General features: G+C 40.4%; 1 protein-coding gene across 1 annotated transcript; it reads left to right on the top strand.

Annotated features, from left to right (window-relative positions):
- Positions 1-2,618: 2,618 nt before the first annotated feature.
- Positions 2,619-8,925, top strand: PRDX1 (peroxiredoxin 1). The gene is made up of 6 exons (XM_035537135.1): positions 2,619-2,826; positions 5,476-5,592; positions 6,104-6,257; positions 6,534-6,656; positions 7,492-7,622; positions 8,544-8,925. Exons 2-6 carry the CDS (start codon positions 5,487-5,489, stop codon positions 8,627-8,629), a joined length of 600 nt encoding a protein of 199 aa, XP_035393028.1. The 5' UTR covers positions 2,619-2,826; positions 5,476-5,486; the 3' UTR covers positions 8,630-8,925.
- The last annotated feature ends 6,961 nt before the right edge of the window (positions 8,926-15,886 follow it).

The following is a 15,886-nucleotide window of genomic DNA, read 5'->3' as shown; positions in this document are numbered from 1 at the left end:
AATGATACGTAATTGTTTTCATTAAAACTACTGTGCACCAGCTGCTTAAGCATAAATGCCCCAGAGCCTGGGAACATCTCAGTTGTTGACTTTTGAGTTGTCTTTTTGCATATGTTATATTGAAATGTCCTCACGTGGTCAGGACTTCACTCTTACTATGTCCCTGACGGCAACGTTTGTATACAGTAAGTTCAGTATGTTCGGGATTCAGCTCGCTTTCTGCATGTGCAGAGATCAGCTCTACAGAACATACACGATGATGTCCTAATGTGCTGGCTTTAGAGGGCATTCAGGGATTTTCTCTGCTGCAGAACTGACTTTTATCTGCTTGGGGGGCATGCCCAGGGCAGCCACCACCCAAGCCCAGCTCCCACTACTGTTCTGGCTAGATTCATCTTACTCCAGAAGTCCTGGATACACTTATATAAAAAACTCAAATTCTGCCCCAACAAAATAGATGGAAACTCAGATGTGCTTGTGTCCTGTGAAATAGGACCAATGCCTTTATTTTTACAGTTCTTGGCACACCAAGGTCCAATTACTAACCAAGATGTCTGGGAGATACTGTGATCAAAAAGATAGATGTAAAATCCGTTGCAGTTATTGATTTGGAAATCTTTGGGTAGCTTCAGTGCTCCGACACAGCAGGGCCAGCCATCTTTGCTTTGCTAATGCATAGACTACTTATTATGGCCATAGCTGTATGGATGGGTGCAAAGTGGCTCCTGATGCTCTGTGCTAATCAGGTACGGGCTGATCCTGTCTAGCAGCTATTTTAACAGAGCACAACATCAGGGCTAATCCAGAGCAGAGCGTGGAGAAACAAGATGTCCTTCCAGCACCTTTTTGGGTAGACATGCCCTTTCCTTCTTGAAAAACTACTTTTTTTTTTTTTTCTACATAGCATCATGTACCTAAATACCGAAACGGGCCACAGAAACCTATCTGCTCACTGAACAAGGAGCAGCCCTGACAATTTCTCTCTCCCAAACATCCAGAAACTGATGTTTGGAAAGATTAGTTCAGAAACTAATCAAAAAATAATGAGGCCATGGACATATGAATGGAAATGCAATGCTAAAGGCACAAACCTGGAACAAAGTGCATTGCAGTAGCTAAGCAAAATGGGTATGTTATGCATCTGAAAGTGAGAAATGAGCATAGCAAGCACTGAAACCATGAGAAAGTCATTACTGCGTTGTCCACTGGTTAATATGCTAGAGTTGCAGGGAGACTACATTCTTGTAGAGGTATTAATTAGGACAGCCTGACCTTTCAGGGGTTAACCTGTTCACAGGTACATGGCCTGAGTTGATACCAAGTTATATACACATCTCAATTTATAGACCCCAATTGTCCTCAAAATATTGATATTAAGAAAGTGACAAACTTCTTTCCTGAAAAGATTAAGCATGCTGTAACAACAGAAATAGCAGTAGATATATTATTTGAATTAAGGTGAGCTCTTTTTTTATTTTTTTTTATTGAGCACACATATTAATGTTACATTGCTTTTATTATTTGAGGGAGTAACTTCATCTGGTACTGAAACCAGTCATCTCTTGGGTGATTCACTACACAGGTATAGTCACCCAGCAACACTGCACATTGTTGTAGATTGTAAACAATTAAAGTTTGCTAATCCTTTGTGGTTTTCTCCTCATTACAATTTATAATCAAGTTTTAACTGGTATAAGAAACACAACTGTAAAATGGAAGACAGCCAAGGAGTAAAAATCAGTTGGTAAACAAGTTTATCACTTTTGACTAAAGCAAGCAGTTTTGTCATTGGCCCTTTTGTCATGGGCTCTTTGTAGCCTTTAGCATTCATTATTTAATAAAACTTTTATGTGTACACTCAGGTTTTGGTCCTCAATCAAAAAGTAAGAGGACTGTTTCAGCTCTCTTGGATGCAAGCACGATGCACGTGGGAATTCACTCAGGCTAAACATCCCTCAGAGAGGCTTCACAGAACTCTCTGAAATGAGTGAGTGTGTTGACCAAGAGTTTCCATCCTAACCCCGAACCTTCGAGGTTACAGTTAATGGAGTTTTCAGCTTTTTTCATGACTTGTGTGACTTGGATTGGTCTTGCCATTAACAGGGAAGTATCACTGAAAGCCTTGAGAATTAGAACCAGGTTGAGGAGGCGGTTGATAATACAGGGGAAGAAGATAAAAGATTTGACCCCACACCTATACAATACTGTGAACGCATCTTGCTTTGTTGAAAAGGTCAGATTTTATTGATGTTGAAGTCAATGACAAACTCCCATTCACCTAAACAGCATGCCAGCCACATCTCACTTTTCCTCAACACCCAGTGAATTCTCTGCTTCTGTCTCCCAACAATTACAACTTGCTTCTACTGAGGTATTAAAAAGCTACTTCTTGCAGTGAGCCATCTGAATCACCTTCTGAACATCCCCACACCGAGCATTCCCCCGGCACCTCCCAGGACGCTATCCAACCACCTCAGTTTATTCACACATATATATTTTTTTCTGCTTTCAGAAGAAAAAAAAAACGTGTCCCCGCTCAGATAAGACTATCAACCGGAGGCGGGGGGGGGGGGGCCGGCCAGCATTGTGCCGAGTCATGCTACCCTTGCAAGCCGCCCGCTCGGCCTCGGCGGCCCGTGAGGGGCGGGCGGAGGCCGTGAGGGGAGGCCGGGCGGAGGGCGGGAAGGAGGCCGGGAGGGCCTCGCCCGTCTCCTCGCGAGATCGCGGCCGCTATAAAGCGGCGGGGCGGCGGGGGCTGCCGCATTCGCGGCTTCCTGCTGGGTTCGGGGCTGTTTCGGGGTCTTATCGAACTGAGGAGGTCTTTTGGTGAGTGCTGGGGGAGCTGCGTGGGGCTGCGCTTGCAGCGACTGGGGTGGTCGTGATTTATTTATTTTTTTTTCGGAGGGAGGTTTTTTTTTTTCTTTTTTTTTTCCTTTTTTTCTTTTTTTTTTTTAATTTGGTTTTGTTCTCCCCTCCCCCTCTGCGCAGATGGGGTCGCTTTCTTCATCTCTTCCCTTTCTTCTTCTCCCTTTTTTCCTCCCCCCCCCCTTTTTAACGGAGGGATGGCAAGGACCTCCCCCGCCCCCCTCACCGCCGGCGCTGGTCTCGGCCGCCGCCTCCCGTCCCCGCTCCGCAGTCGCTCCGGAGTCACTCCGGAGCCCGCCCTGCGCGAACCGGCGTCGGGCGGAGTGCGAGCAGCTGGCTGCGGCGTGCTGCAGCCCGGCGGGTCGGTCTCCTCTGACCGCAGCTCGGAGGCTTTGACCGCAGTGCTGGGGGTAGCGGGGAGGAAGGCTGGGGTGTTGTGCAACGGCCTTAGGTGTCCTAAAGGTATGAATTCTTAGCTAGAGCGCAGGCCTGGCTTGGCGTAATTGCAGTTCGGAGGTAATTGAGGCTGTGCCGTAGCTGTGAGCAACTGGAAGGTGCTCTGACTCCATTAAACGGCGCTGCACTTGCAACGCCCGCTCGCCTTTCCTCTCGAGGGAAAGGAACTGCCGTGCTGAGGCTGTGGTCTGTGCCTCTGCGGGTTAGGAAACGCTGCGGCTAAAATCCAGGCAGAAGGTGGGAATGCGTGCTGCTCTCGCGTAGAAGAGCAGGCAGCGGCAGGTTGCAGTGGAAAGCAGTTGGATTGCAGTGCAACGCAACTAAACCTCCTAACCTGATGTTAAAGACCTTTGAGTTACCTAAAAAGGGGACAATAACAATAACCCCCTGCTTTAGAAAGGAGAAGTGCCAGAGAGCAGTCTGACAGTGTTTATTTGACACTGAATCCCCAGTAATACACTCCAGGGACTGTCGGTGGAACAAATATAGAAGGATTGGCATCCTACTGAGTAAAAGGATGACCTTGAGCTTGAGTACTGTAAAATAATGTAATTCAGTGACAAACTGTGAGGTCGTGCACTCCAGATAAAACAGGTATTGTTCAGAAGACAAAATTTGTTAGTTGGCAATATTTCAGAGAAATTTTGTGCAATGGTTGTCCCCTTGTCCACTCCTGCAGAACTGCAGTTTCAGGATTGCGTCTGTATTCATGGCTACATGAAGAGTTCAGAGGATTTATTAATGTCATCCTACTAGGCTGTTTCAGTACAATCTTATGAATGATGGTGGCCAAAACTGCCAGGCATTCATAAGATTACTTCCTAGCCTGCTGAATTTGAAGACAAATCCCTTGGATGAACAAGGGGATGAAGAAGAGCTTGCTTGTGGCACGAGGCAGTTAGAAACACTGAGTAAGGTGGTGCTTTGCAAACCAAGCTGAGGTAGCAGGTTATTGTTTCTGTATTCTCAGGGTGTGTAGGAGGAGCCTTCAAATGTAAAACCTATAATGAAAAGGTTCTGAACTGATAAGTTTAAATTTGACTGAAAGGTAAATGCTTCTTATGGCTTCTGGACTAGTTCTCCAGAAAGTATGTGGCAAGGAGGAAGGAGCCAAGAAATGAGGTGTTTCTGACCTGCTCTGGAATGGACTTTGTGCCTTGCAGGCAGGATTTATAAAGATCTTTGAATCTTACCTTTCTTTAGCGATATGAGACTCATACTAACCTTACAGAGGTTTGTATCTCCAAGTCAGCTAGTGCCTGTACAGTATATAGAATGTCTTCAGTGAGATCACATAAAAAAGACTGAGCCAAAGAAACAAGGTTCACAAGCTGTCTGTCTGAAAAATTATGCTCTGGAAGTAACTGGAATTCAAGAAGTGATGCACAAATTCTGCATTCCCAGACAGAGCAAAAATACTCTACAGGACATGTTGCAAATGGCTTGGTGTTAGGCCAGGCAGCCAGAAGTTAAGCTCTCTTGTCCTTGTGTACACTCTGTCTCTTACAGTAGACAGAAGTATTCAGGGGGAACAACCTAGCCTTACTGGTTTAAGACTTGATGAAATTTTACTTGCTAACATAAAATGTGATTCCCAAGTATACCATTAGTCTTCTGTTCACAAATGAAACAAGGCAGCTTTGTTTGCAAGGCTAAAGAGTAATTATGTAGAGAACATCTCCATTGTTATCTTGGAGATGAACAAAACCCTGCTTGAATAACCAAGAAAAGGTTTGAGGTCTTAAATTCTCTTGTAAACTTGAAAAAGGGTTTCCTCATCAAAAGGTAGGAAGAGATTCTCTAACTTACCTAATTAGTGAACTGGAAGACTTACTGACTACTGCTAAAACTCAAGAAGGCTAGCTCTTTTCTGTAATAAGCTGTTACTAGTCAAAGATAACAATTACCTTTCATTAGGAGACTAATGAGCTGTAGATCTCAGTGTTAGGCATCTGCTTAGTACCTTGTTTTGGATACCTGACTACCCAGATAACAAACTTGAAACTAATCTTATTCTTAAGCCTTGTGTTGCAAGACCAAATGGTGATGAACGGTTCCTGTTGATGCTTGATGTAAATGGGTGAGGTCTTTTGAATAGTTATTTCTGGGTGCAAGCATACTATTACCTAAACTGTACTGTTTACTCTTTTCTAGAGTAAATCAAGATGTCTTCAGGAAAGGCTTTCATTGGAAAACCAGCCCCTGACTTCACTGCCACAGCTGTGATGCCAGATGGGCAATTCAAAGACATCAAACTCTCTGACTATAAAGGTAAGTTTATGTGCCTTTCTAATGACACAAATGCAGTCTGGCCAAATGTGGGAGTCAGAGAGCATCTAAGTAGAAGTCTTTGGTTTGGTTTCAAAGTAATAGTGACCACCTGACGGTAGACTGTAGTAGACAACTTGTATTTTTGTCAGTTGATGGCTGGAATAAGCTTGGGAAGCTGTTGGCAGTATGGCTGAATGTTCTGGCTATGATAATTGTTGGTTATCAGCCTAAAATTTCTCTGAAGTATAATCTGGGGACAGGCTTATTTGTTCTCTCAGTTTGAGACTGATGTAACATCTCCAATGTGCTACATGGAACAGCAAAATCTTCCCTTGTAGTGTCTTTTTTCCTGTCAGTGGAAAGTAGACTTCCCTACAGGCAGTGAAGTTCCTTTCTCTAGAGTATTAGCAAAGCGTTCTCTTCTGTTGATACTTGAATGTTTGATACTGAATATTACAAGTACTATAAAACCTAAGGTAAAAGACTTTAACTGGTGACACTGCTCTTCTAGGAAAATACGTTGTGTTCTTCTTCTACCCTCTGGACTTCACTTTTGTCTGTCCAACTGAAATTATTGCATACAGTGACAGAGCTGATGAATTCAAGAAAATTAACTGTGAAATAATTGGAGCTTCTGTTGACTCTCACTTCTGTCACCTTGCATGGTAAGAATCAGCCTTTTATTTTAATCAAATAGAATGTTCTGCCTGTCCTTACAGGAACGGAGTCCTGAGTATTCAAACTATCTTTACTGAAGAACTAAAGGCACTTAGGAAGTACTGGTAGTGTCAGGTACTTCTGAACAGAATGGAGAATATTGGTCAGTTCCTTTGTTGCTTCATGGTAGACTAAGTGCAGTGCTACACTGAAGATCAGCTTCTGTTGTACTTTATGCTTTGAACTGTCCATTTTTTCTTAAATATTTAACTTCTACTTTTTAGGATCAACACTCCCAAGAAACAAGGTGGTTTGGGAACTATGAAAATTCCATTGGTTTCTGACACAAAACGTGTCATTGCCAAAGACTATGGAGTGCTTAAAGAGGATGAAGGTATTGCGTACAGGTAATGTGCACTAAGGTGAACTCCTTGTTAAGGTTGCATGTTGCAATACAGATTAACACAGAACTTGTGTGTACTTGAACACTTAAAAACAAACTGAAGTTCTTAGCTATTCTAGATGTATACTGCTTTAAGCTATCAAACACTCTAACGAGAGGAGATGTTACTTGGTTCTCCTTAGTGTTTAGACTTCTTATGGTTTTGGTAAGCTAGATAAAGGCCTGCTGCTTCCCTTTGATAACTGTATTACTTGGAGTCTTACATATCTACATGAAGCAGGAGTCTCATGCAGGTGAGCTTATATAAACATGGCTAATGAAAGTCCTACCTCGTTCTGAAAGTGATTACAGGTAATTGGTGATTAAAGTACTTTAGAATTAAAAAGCAAGCCTTATCTTTTAGTCAGCTGTTCAGTTAAAGTTGCTGAGGGAGCTGAACTTCTGCTGACTCTTAGACTAACTGGCCACTGCTGAAGTCAGACTGTCTTTTTAAGAACTGCATATATTTTTCTCTGAATACAGCAATGTCTCTTCTTTAGCTCCATTTTTCTTTGTTTCTCTTCCACTTTGTCTTTCCACTAGTGTCTTCTTTAAATCAAAACAAGTGCAGGAGAGTAACAGCTACCTCCTGTCTCCTAGCTACTGTTGAATGTAAGGATTTCAACTGTTAATGCGTCAGTACTGAGTATACACAAGGTTTTTAGTTGTGGGGAAAGGAAGAGATCAGTAATACTACATTACACAACTTATTGGTGTGGTAGAATATTCAGCTTGGTTTTGCAACTCACTTCAGACAAATCTTTCAGAACCTGTGTTTAACCCCAGGTCTGTCTTTGTAGGGGTCTGTTCATAATTGATGAGAAGGGGATCTTGAGGCAGATAACAATCAACGATCTTCCTGTTGGCCGTTCTGTTGATGAAACCCTCAGGCTTGTGCAGGCTTTCCAATTTACAGATAAACATGGAGAAGGTAAGGGTTCTTGCATCTAATTCTAAATAGCTCTCAAGAGAACAGTATTAACTAAACAGGTTTAATAACCTTACTGAAAGGTACTACGTACATGTATAGATTTGTTCACAGCAAGTGATTGATTGTGCCTCTTGTAATGAAGCTGGTTCTGTAAAGCGATTTGTCACTGCATAATCCTACTCCAATTCATGGTCCATTGAGTATTTGTCAAATGTTGAAGGGGAAGGGCGGAGGTTGCTACTCCTCTGGAGTAGTCAGAAGCTGGCAGAAGCTTTTCCTCCAGAACTACGGCTGCAGTCTCATCTAAACCAGGCTAGACCAGAAGTCTATAGTGACACTCCGAAGCTGAGATGTCACAGCTTTAATGACCAGGCTTGCGTAAAGCAAGCATCAGGCCTTCCTTAGCTGTATAAAAGGAAGACTCCAAAGAATGCTGCTTGTGTCACTGCAGTTTTGAGGCTGTGCTACCTCTGCATTGTGGTTGTCTCCTGATGCCCACAGAGTGGGATTAGAGACAGTTTAACTCTTCTTCCCCTTCCCCCACTAAACTGGAGGATGGGAGTAGGATCGATTTTAAGATGGGGGAGAAGTAGGCTTGATTGGCTCTGGGGAAGTACATTGTAGTAGTTGTAAAGATGCCTCCTGACCCAGACTGCTGGAGTTGATGTTCCCTTGCTGTGAAACTTCCATGAAAGATGGGAAGGCGTGCATGTGTAGAGGGCCCACTGTTGCATGGACAGACACTGGGTTCCTCGGGTGCTACTACCTAGTAAGCAAATGAAAAGGATTAAAAATAACTGATGTGATGAAACTGATTAATGTACCTTGCGAAATTGTTACAGGTTTTGAGTTGTTAGTATGCTTTGTATGAAACACTAACCACTCCTGTGGAATAAGACTTGCATGTTCTTATCATTTCAGTGTGCCCAGCTGGCTGGAAGCCTGGCAGTGACACAATCAAGCCTGATGTTCAGAAAAGCAAAGAATATTTCTCCAAGCAGAAGTAAACTTTCAGTCTGAGTGGAAACTAGTATGCCTTACAGAAAGAGCAAGTATCAGTTACTGAACTTTGACTAAATCATTGCATTTGAGTCAAGGGATCATGCTATAGGTATAAACAGTAACTTTTTTACTTGAAGGAAAGTTTGTTCTGTTGATAGTACCTTCATAGAAAATCCTAATGATCAATATCTGTACATCATGCCCTATTGACTTTAGTGACAATGCATTGTATGTGGTTAGCCATGTGTTGCATATAGAGCAGTGGTATTCTTTTGTAACTATTAAACTTGTGGAAAAAGCATGCTGTGTATTGGTCTTATGTAGTCAAAGAGCTGGAAGAGCGCTTCCATTTTGCTGGTCAGTAGTGGTCAGATTCATTCACTAGAATATAAAATCTGCGTTGATCCCTGTAGAGGGGACCATGGGAACAATAACATGAGCTGTGGTGTAATCCTCTGGTTCAGTAACACAACTTTTAAACAGCAGCAAAGATTGCTAGTTAAAAGCTCAGTCTACTGAGCTGCCTGTAGGTAACTCAATTCCCAGAGTCCTTAGACAGCTCCATTAGATTGGAGGTACTAACACTTCAGTTCTCATGTTGCAGTAGTGAAGTTCTTGTTAGAAGAGGAGCCTTGAATATAGGTAGAGGAACATGGCTAGATCAGATTCTATTAGACTTTAGCAGTAATGCAGTGTCCAGATCATGAAGCACAAATATGACTGATAAAGGCTAGGTGTGTTTTCATATGTAGTGTAAACTTGTTTCTGCATCTCTTTTAGTCAAAACTGATTGCATACGCAAACCTTCTAGGAACCTTAACATCCAATTTGGAAACTCTAGAGAAGACTGGGCCTTCTGGAAAGCAAAATTCCTTGGATATATAAGATTCATCCCTAATCTCTCCCATTATGTGGAGTGGAAGTCTTGGGAGGATTGAGAATATGCCAGTTGATCATAAGACTTAAAGCTAATGGATAAGATCAAAAGGGTGGCACTATAAACCATGGTACTCTGATTTGCTCAGCCTTGCCTTTCATCTTTGTACCACAATTGATTATGTGCATACTGTGAGACTCAAAACATATGGCTATGGCCTTAAGTTACATCACAGCTGTGTAGCTTCATGGTTACAGGTGCCTTGTAATAAAAGTCCTGACCTTCAGATTTGGGGAAGGTGCTATTGCTTTGTGATACAAGTATGTTAGAGCTTTGTGATCTTTATGAACCTGTAAAGGTTAATTTAAACTTTAAAAAGTATAAATGCCTAAAAGCCTGCCTTTAACTCCTCAATTAGTAAACAAGTTCTATCCTGTTAAAATGAATAGTAGCAAAGTTGAGGCCCAGGGCTATTTAGATGAGTCAAGAGTGAATGTCACATGCCTTGAGTAGTAAACCTGTGAAGTGTGTGTGGGGAAACAGGTTTCTTGCAGAAGGCTTACTGCACTAAATATTTTAAAAAAAGTTAATCTCTTGGTCTTGCTTAACTATAACAAATTAACAAATATTCCTGAGGAAGTGTGGAAGTGATGCTTAGTTAAAATCATTTTGCTTAGTGATTAAAATCCATGTTCTTCTCATGAAGATAACAAATTAGGTTAACATCCTGGGGTTGTTGGATTAGTAACAGGAGTGTCAGGATGCTTCCAGGCACTAAACAAACCCTTGCAAATAACCCCATGGTTATATGGGAGTTGCATATAAATAACTGATTCAAGATAAGTGAATGAATACTAATGCAATGTGGTCGAACATGAAATTACCTGATATCAAACTTTCTTATCCTAGCATATGAAAAGGAGGAAAGTCAGGGCTAGTCTAATGTAAAATTTACTTTAGTTGTAGCTAGCTCCATTCACTTTGAAATGTCACAGAAATGATAACAGCAATTCGTAGGAGGTCTTTGTGTAGTCTACTCCAGTGGAATATGTATCTCTTTTCCTGTTGTGACTAGAATGTTTTCTGCTGTTATTCAGAAGTGAAACTGGACCTGTGGCCAAGTGTTGGAATGGGCTGCCTTGGGGGGGGGGGTGGAGTCCCCATCCCTGCAGGTATTTCAGGGATATGTGGATGTGGCACTGGGGGACATGCTTTAGTGATGGCACACAGCTGGTCAGGTTGATGGTTGGGCTTGATGATCTTGAAGGTCTTTCCCAAGGCAAGTGCTTCTACACTGGGCCATTACATCATACAGTGCTATATGAAGTCCTGATAATGTGACAAATAAGCCTGCTCTGTGCCCAGACTAAGAGCCTTTGTGTTAATAACTACGCTCTGCACCTCACCATGACAGAAAGAGCCTTTCATAACTTCATTTGGTGTATTATTTGAAAGTTAAAATGGCATTTTGAAGGGGACAGACTTGCTGGGTGCAATTTTGATCATGGAGCTCCCTCCTGGGAGGCAGAGGGAGCCCTCGCTCCTCACGGTGTGCCCTCGGGAGGAAGAAGCCGCCGGCTCCTTGCGGCCGCTCTTCCTCCGTCAGGCGGAAGCCCTGAGGCCGGCGGCCCCGCTCCTCAGCCGCCCGGGCCGGGCGCTCTCGCCCCGCCAGGAGGCGCCGCGCCGCCCGCGCTTTTCTGAGGGCGGGCGCCCGGGGCCGCATGGCGGCGGGCAGGCGTCGTGAGGCGGGGAGAGGAGCGGGATCGCCTCCGCGGGAGGTCGTGTGGGGAAATCCCGTGAAATGCCCCTCGTGATTTGCTTAGCCCGCTCCTCTGACATTTACGGGCTGCGTTAGGTACGGTATTTCCTTTGAATTCCAGTCATGCGGAGGCTCGGGTTCTGACAGGAAGGTTTTATTAACCTTTGCTGTTTACCCTCCCTGCTCATACGGTTACATATTCGCTTCTGCTTTTAATGATCTCTGGTACTGTACTAAAATGTAGTTATAAATACCTCCCTTCTTCAGGTGTACCAGTAACAGTAGTTGTTTTCATGTGTTAATTTCCTCATTTTGATAAGTAAGTAGTTAATCTCAGTGGCTACCTAAATTAGCTATCATTTTTAAATCTGTGATGGAGAAAAATATTTCATTTGCAATTGACCTGTTGCCATTCACTTGCAGTTGGCAAACTAAGACAATACAAAGTGTGTATTTAAACATCATAGTAACTCGCCAGACAATGATGACAAGCAGAAGCTCAAAAAAGCCCAGAAATAAAATACCAGTGGGGCAGGAACTTGTGTTATATATTTACTGCTATTATACATTTGTACCAAATGCATAACTGAGGAAATTAATGCAATTAAATCATTTTTTATTCATTCTTTGGCCATGTGACGCATCCATGGGAGCACTTACTACACTGTCATTTGAATATCTCTGTGTAACACACAAAATGGTGGTCAGACCCGAACTTCTCCAGATCAGGAAGACTCTTGAGTTTTTCTGTGCTCAAACTTGATATTGTTTCAGATGTAGCTTGGAATTTCCAAGTCAGACATCTACTGACAATATAATGAAGTTAGCTGTATTTTAATGTATTTACATTCTTGTTTTTGAGGGCTGAAGTTTTGTGCACCGGTTTTCAACAAGAATGACGTCTGCGTAAGAACATCAACGAAGATTTTTTTGGTATATATCATTCTATACAGTATATGTTTTTAGTTAAATATATATATTTTTATATTAGACATACAAAACCTAAACTTTAGTAGATTCTGTACATTTTAATGTTTGTTATCTCAAAATTAACAATTGAGTATTTATTTTCAGATGTGTATAAGATATTTTGATAGCTAAAGAATATCTAAAGAATTAGCACTTTGTCAGAAAATGAGTTTCTCATTGTTTTTGAAAAATACTCTTTAAAAGTTACTAAATTTTAAAAGTACTTTTTTCTTAACAAGTGCTCCAGCCTTTTTTTCAGGCATTCGATTAATTTTTTATCAGCTTCTCCAACAAATCAATATAGACAGTTCAAAGAACTTATAAGCCGGTAGGTTACGTCTCACGGGTATTGCAAAACAATGCACTTTGGTTAGAAAATTATGTTTACAAAAGCCCCATGATTGTACTGTTTAGTGTAATATACATCAAAACAACAGTTTTGTGAAGATTCTGTTAAAATACTTGGGTTTTACCATATTCGTAGTTTGAAAAATATGTTCTCTATGAGGTGTTCAGCGAGTCTGATGTTCAGTATTGTATTACAGTCTGTATAAATACATATTCTGAAGTATCTTGATACAGATGAGCTACAGAGGAGTTAAAACAAACTTTCTTGGTTCTTCTTTGCAAAGGGAAAATAAAAGTGGCTGCAGTTAGATGTCTCTGTCCAGCCAGTACCAGTAGGAGTACAGCACATTTAGATACCAGTTCAGAAACTGTGCTAAAGCTGTCATGGTCTTTTTTGGATACAAATTAATAGCACATAATAAACACTGTGCTAGGAAATCAAAAAAAATACCTGTTCTTTTTAATCATGAGTATATTAGCTTCTACTTTTAATATTATAAGATAAAACATAGTAGATTTTCCCTTTAAAGTACAGTTAGAACTGAATTTACTTTGGCTGTCCACATTTCTGTCTTTATCTCAGGTCACTAGTCAGTGTCTTCTCCTCTACATAGATATAATTTAAACACCTCACAGAATATGGGAGTATGATATTACAGACACTGATGGGTAAGTGCTAGTGAAGAACATAATAAAGACGTATAAAAAAGTTTTAATACAATCAGAATTTGAACTAACACAGTTTTAGAACTTGAACAACCAGGGGCTGTAGATAAATGTATTGATAAATACTGAAAAGTATGTTCATAGTCTGTGTAGAATCAGCACTTTATGGGCCAAAGTCTGTGCATGTGGAAGGGCTCTGCGATCACACAGCTAATCTGCGCTGCACATTCGGGTGGCTGCAGGAGAGCAGGTTGCCATCACGCTGTGAATTGTTTGCTTTGTTTCCGTACAAGCGGAGTGCCTGTGGTAAGCTCTCACCACACCTAGAGATGGGTTTGGACTTCAATGTGAAACTTGGCTCTTTTACCTGAAACTGAAGTCATTAAATATATCGTGGGACATGTGATTGAGTTCGTAATGTTTCTGTGCAAGATACCACTTGACCATATATCTATATGAAGTCTTTTTTTAATATTATGTCTGTACTACCCTCTGAAACTGATAGTCCATAAGGATTGTGTTCTGTATTCTATAGCAAAATATGTTCGAATTATCTACACTAACAAATAAGATTAATGTCCTTTGTCAGGAGAAAGAAGTCTTCAATCTACAATTAATACAATTTAATGTAATTTAAAGTTAAAGCTTAATCAAATTCACTTTTCACAAATACAGGGTGAATTTCTTTTTCATTTTTATTCCTGTAGTTTTTGATTTTTTAGAAAAGCCTGTTTAAAAACTTGGAAGTAACAGGGAATGATTCAGAAAGACTAGTCATAATGATACTGGAAAAAAAAAAGTTATGACATGAAATAGTTTTAAATTCTCATCTATTTTTTCTGAAAGAAATGAGTTTTTATGCAAACATTGAAAAACTAACTTTTCAGCATGAATTTAGGGTTGTGTGAGGTATTTTTCAACCCAGACCTCCTCCTCCTCCCCCTCCAGCTTTAATGTAGCTACAGGAAGTTGCCCATCTGATGCTTTGTTTTGCATGAGAAAAAAATACAGGGTAACTTAGTGTAGAGGTGCATGATTTCTAGAAACTTCGGAGACTTAAAAATTCTAATTCTCTTTTAAAATTTCTTTTAGAAAGTATTTTGGGAAAATAAATATCTTCAGTTATTAAAAATGAAATTTTGTTCAATGAATTCTCTATGAGCATCCACAAAATAAATAACATGAGAAATGTAATTGTGGATATATAACGTCAGTGAATGGTACTTATGTATTTTTTCAGGTTATTTTTGTCTGACACATTAGCACTGCAAAACAGCAAACTGTCTATAGTCTTCCATGATTTAGAGGAAGACCGATCCTGTTCGTAGAAGGAAATAAAGCAACCTAAGGAAGTTCATACCCCAGTCAAACATGAGTGTTTGTTCTTGCACCACTGAGATCAAAGACAAGTAATTGGTGTAGCTGGTAGGAAAAAAACAGGCCCTCAAGGGTTTTTCCTTTTCTGAACAATAATCGTAATGGTTGCTTGTCACCAGATTAGATAGTACTTTGCATCTAATTAGTATTTTCTGTCACATCTTTTAATACAAATCTGTTATTTTTAAGGTTAATGATGAAGTAAAAATGAAAGTGTAAAAATTGAAAGTGTCACGGAAGGAAGGGTTAAATGATAAGTGTTAGAGGCATGAAAACATCACAGAACTGTTATTTCCTCACAAAATGTTTTATGAGCTTGAAATATATGGAATATCTTGCTAAAACTGAATTCAAATTCAAGTAGCTTCTAATTTTCTTTACTGCTCAGCTCTTGCATACTCACCCTACTGGTTATATTGAGGAAAAAATGGTACTTAATAAACGTTTAAAAATTAGGATTTAGCGAAAATGTGTGTAAAATGTAGTAGCTGAAAAAATACTCTACCCAAAGATTTGTAATTACTTGTATGATACTTGCAACTGCCTAAGATAAGAATGTCTTCACGATGCCTCAGTATCCAAGAACGATCCATTTCTGACCGTGTCTGGTCTTGTCTCAAGAAATGAGAAGTTAAACAGGTTCTCAAACTCTGTTTTTATAACACAAAGACCAGTAAGGAAAGCAAACTACTAGCTGCAGCTCTGGCGATTAGTGACCTGGCTAAAAGAAAGTATATATACTATATATATATACACATCAGCTTTGACATAACTGCTAGAAGCACAAAGAACACAGATTTGCCTTTATCTGAATCAGTATTCATATGTTTTAACAAATAAGAATTTCAGTAATTGCAGGTATTACTTTTAAGTTACTGAGGGAAAACCCCTCAAGCATGAGTTATGTATTGCTGGACACCTCGAACTTTTGTTACTGCTAGAATAGAGGAAGAAAATCAAAGTGCCTGGTCATGTGCTTGTTGTTAAATAATCTTGCTCAAATGACCTACTGAAGATAAACATTTTTAGACTTAATTCCTGCTACATTGTATGTTTTATGTTGCAGTATCCCAGGTGAGCCTGCCTTAATAGTTTACAAGCTTCTGCTAAGATCACTTTTTTCTTTTTGTTTTTCTTTTTGTTTTTCTTTTTGTTTTTCTTTTTGTTTTTCTTTTTGTTTTTCTTTTTGTTTTTCTTTTTGTTTTTCTTTTTGTTTTTCTTTTTGTTTTTCTTTTTGTTTTTCTTTTTGTTTTTCTTTTTGTTTTT

Source organism: Cygnus atratus, chromosome 8, assembly GCF_013377495.2.
Source record: "Cygnus atratus isolate AKBS03 ecotype Queensland, Australia chromosome 8, CAtr_DNAZoo_HiC_assembly, whole genome shotgun sequence".
Lineage (NCBI taxonomy): Eukaryota > Metazoa > Chordata > Aves > Anseriformes > Anatidae > Cygnus > Cygnus atratus.
The sequence above is the reverse complement of the archived record's forward strand: the minus strand, read 5'-3'. Positions and strand labels throughout refer to the sequence as shown.

Excerpts from the sequence above, each read along its gene's own strand:
- PRDX1 (XM_035537135.1), top strand. The coding sequence starts at position 5,487 with ATGTCTTCAGGAAAGGCTTTCATTGGAAAACCAGCCCCTGACTTCACT. Across the intron at positions 5,593-6,103 it reads CAAACTCTCTGACTATAAAG|GAAAATACGTTGTGTTCTTC; the intron begins GTAAGTTTATGT and ends CTGCTCTTCTAG. Across the intron at positions 7,623-8,543 it reads TACAGATAAACATGGAGAAG|TGTGCCCAGCTGGCTGGAAG; the intron begins GTAAGGGTTCTT and ends TTATCATTTCAG.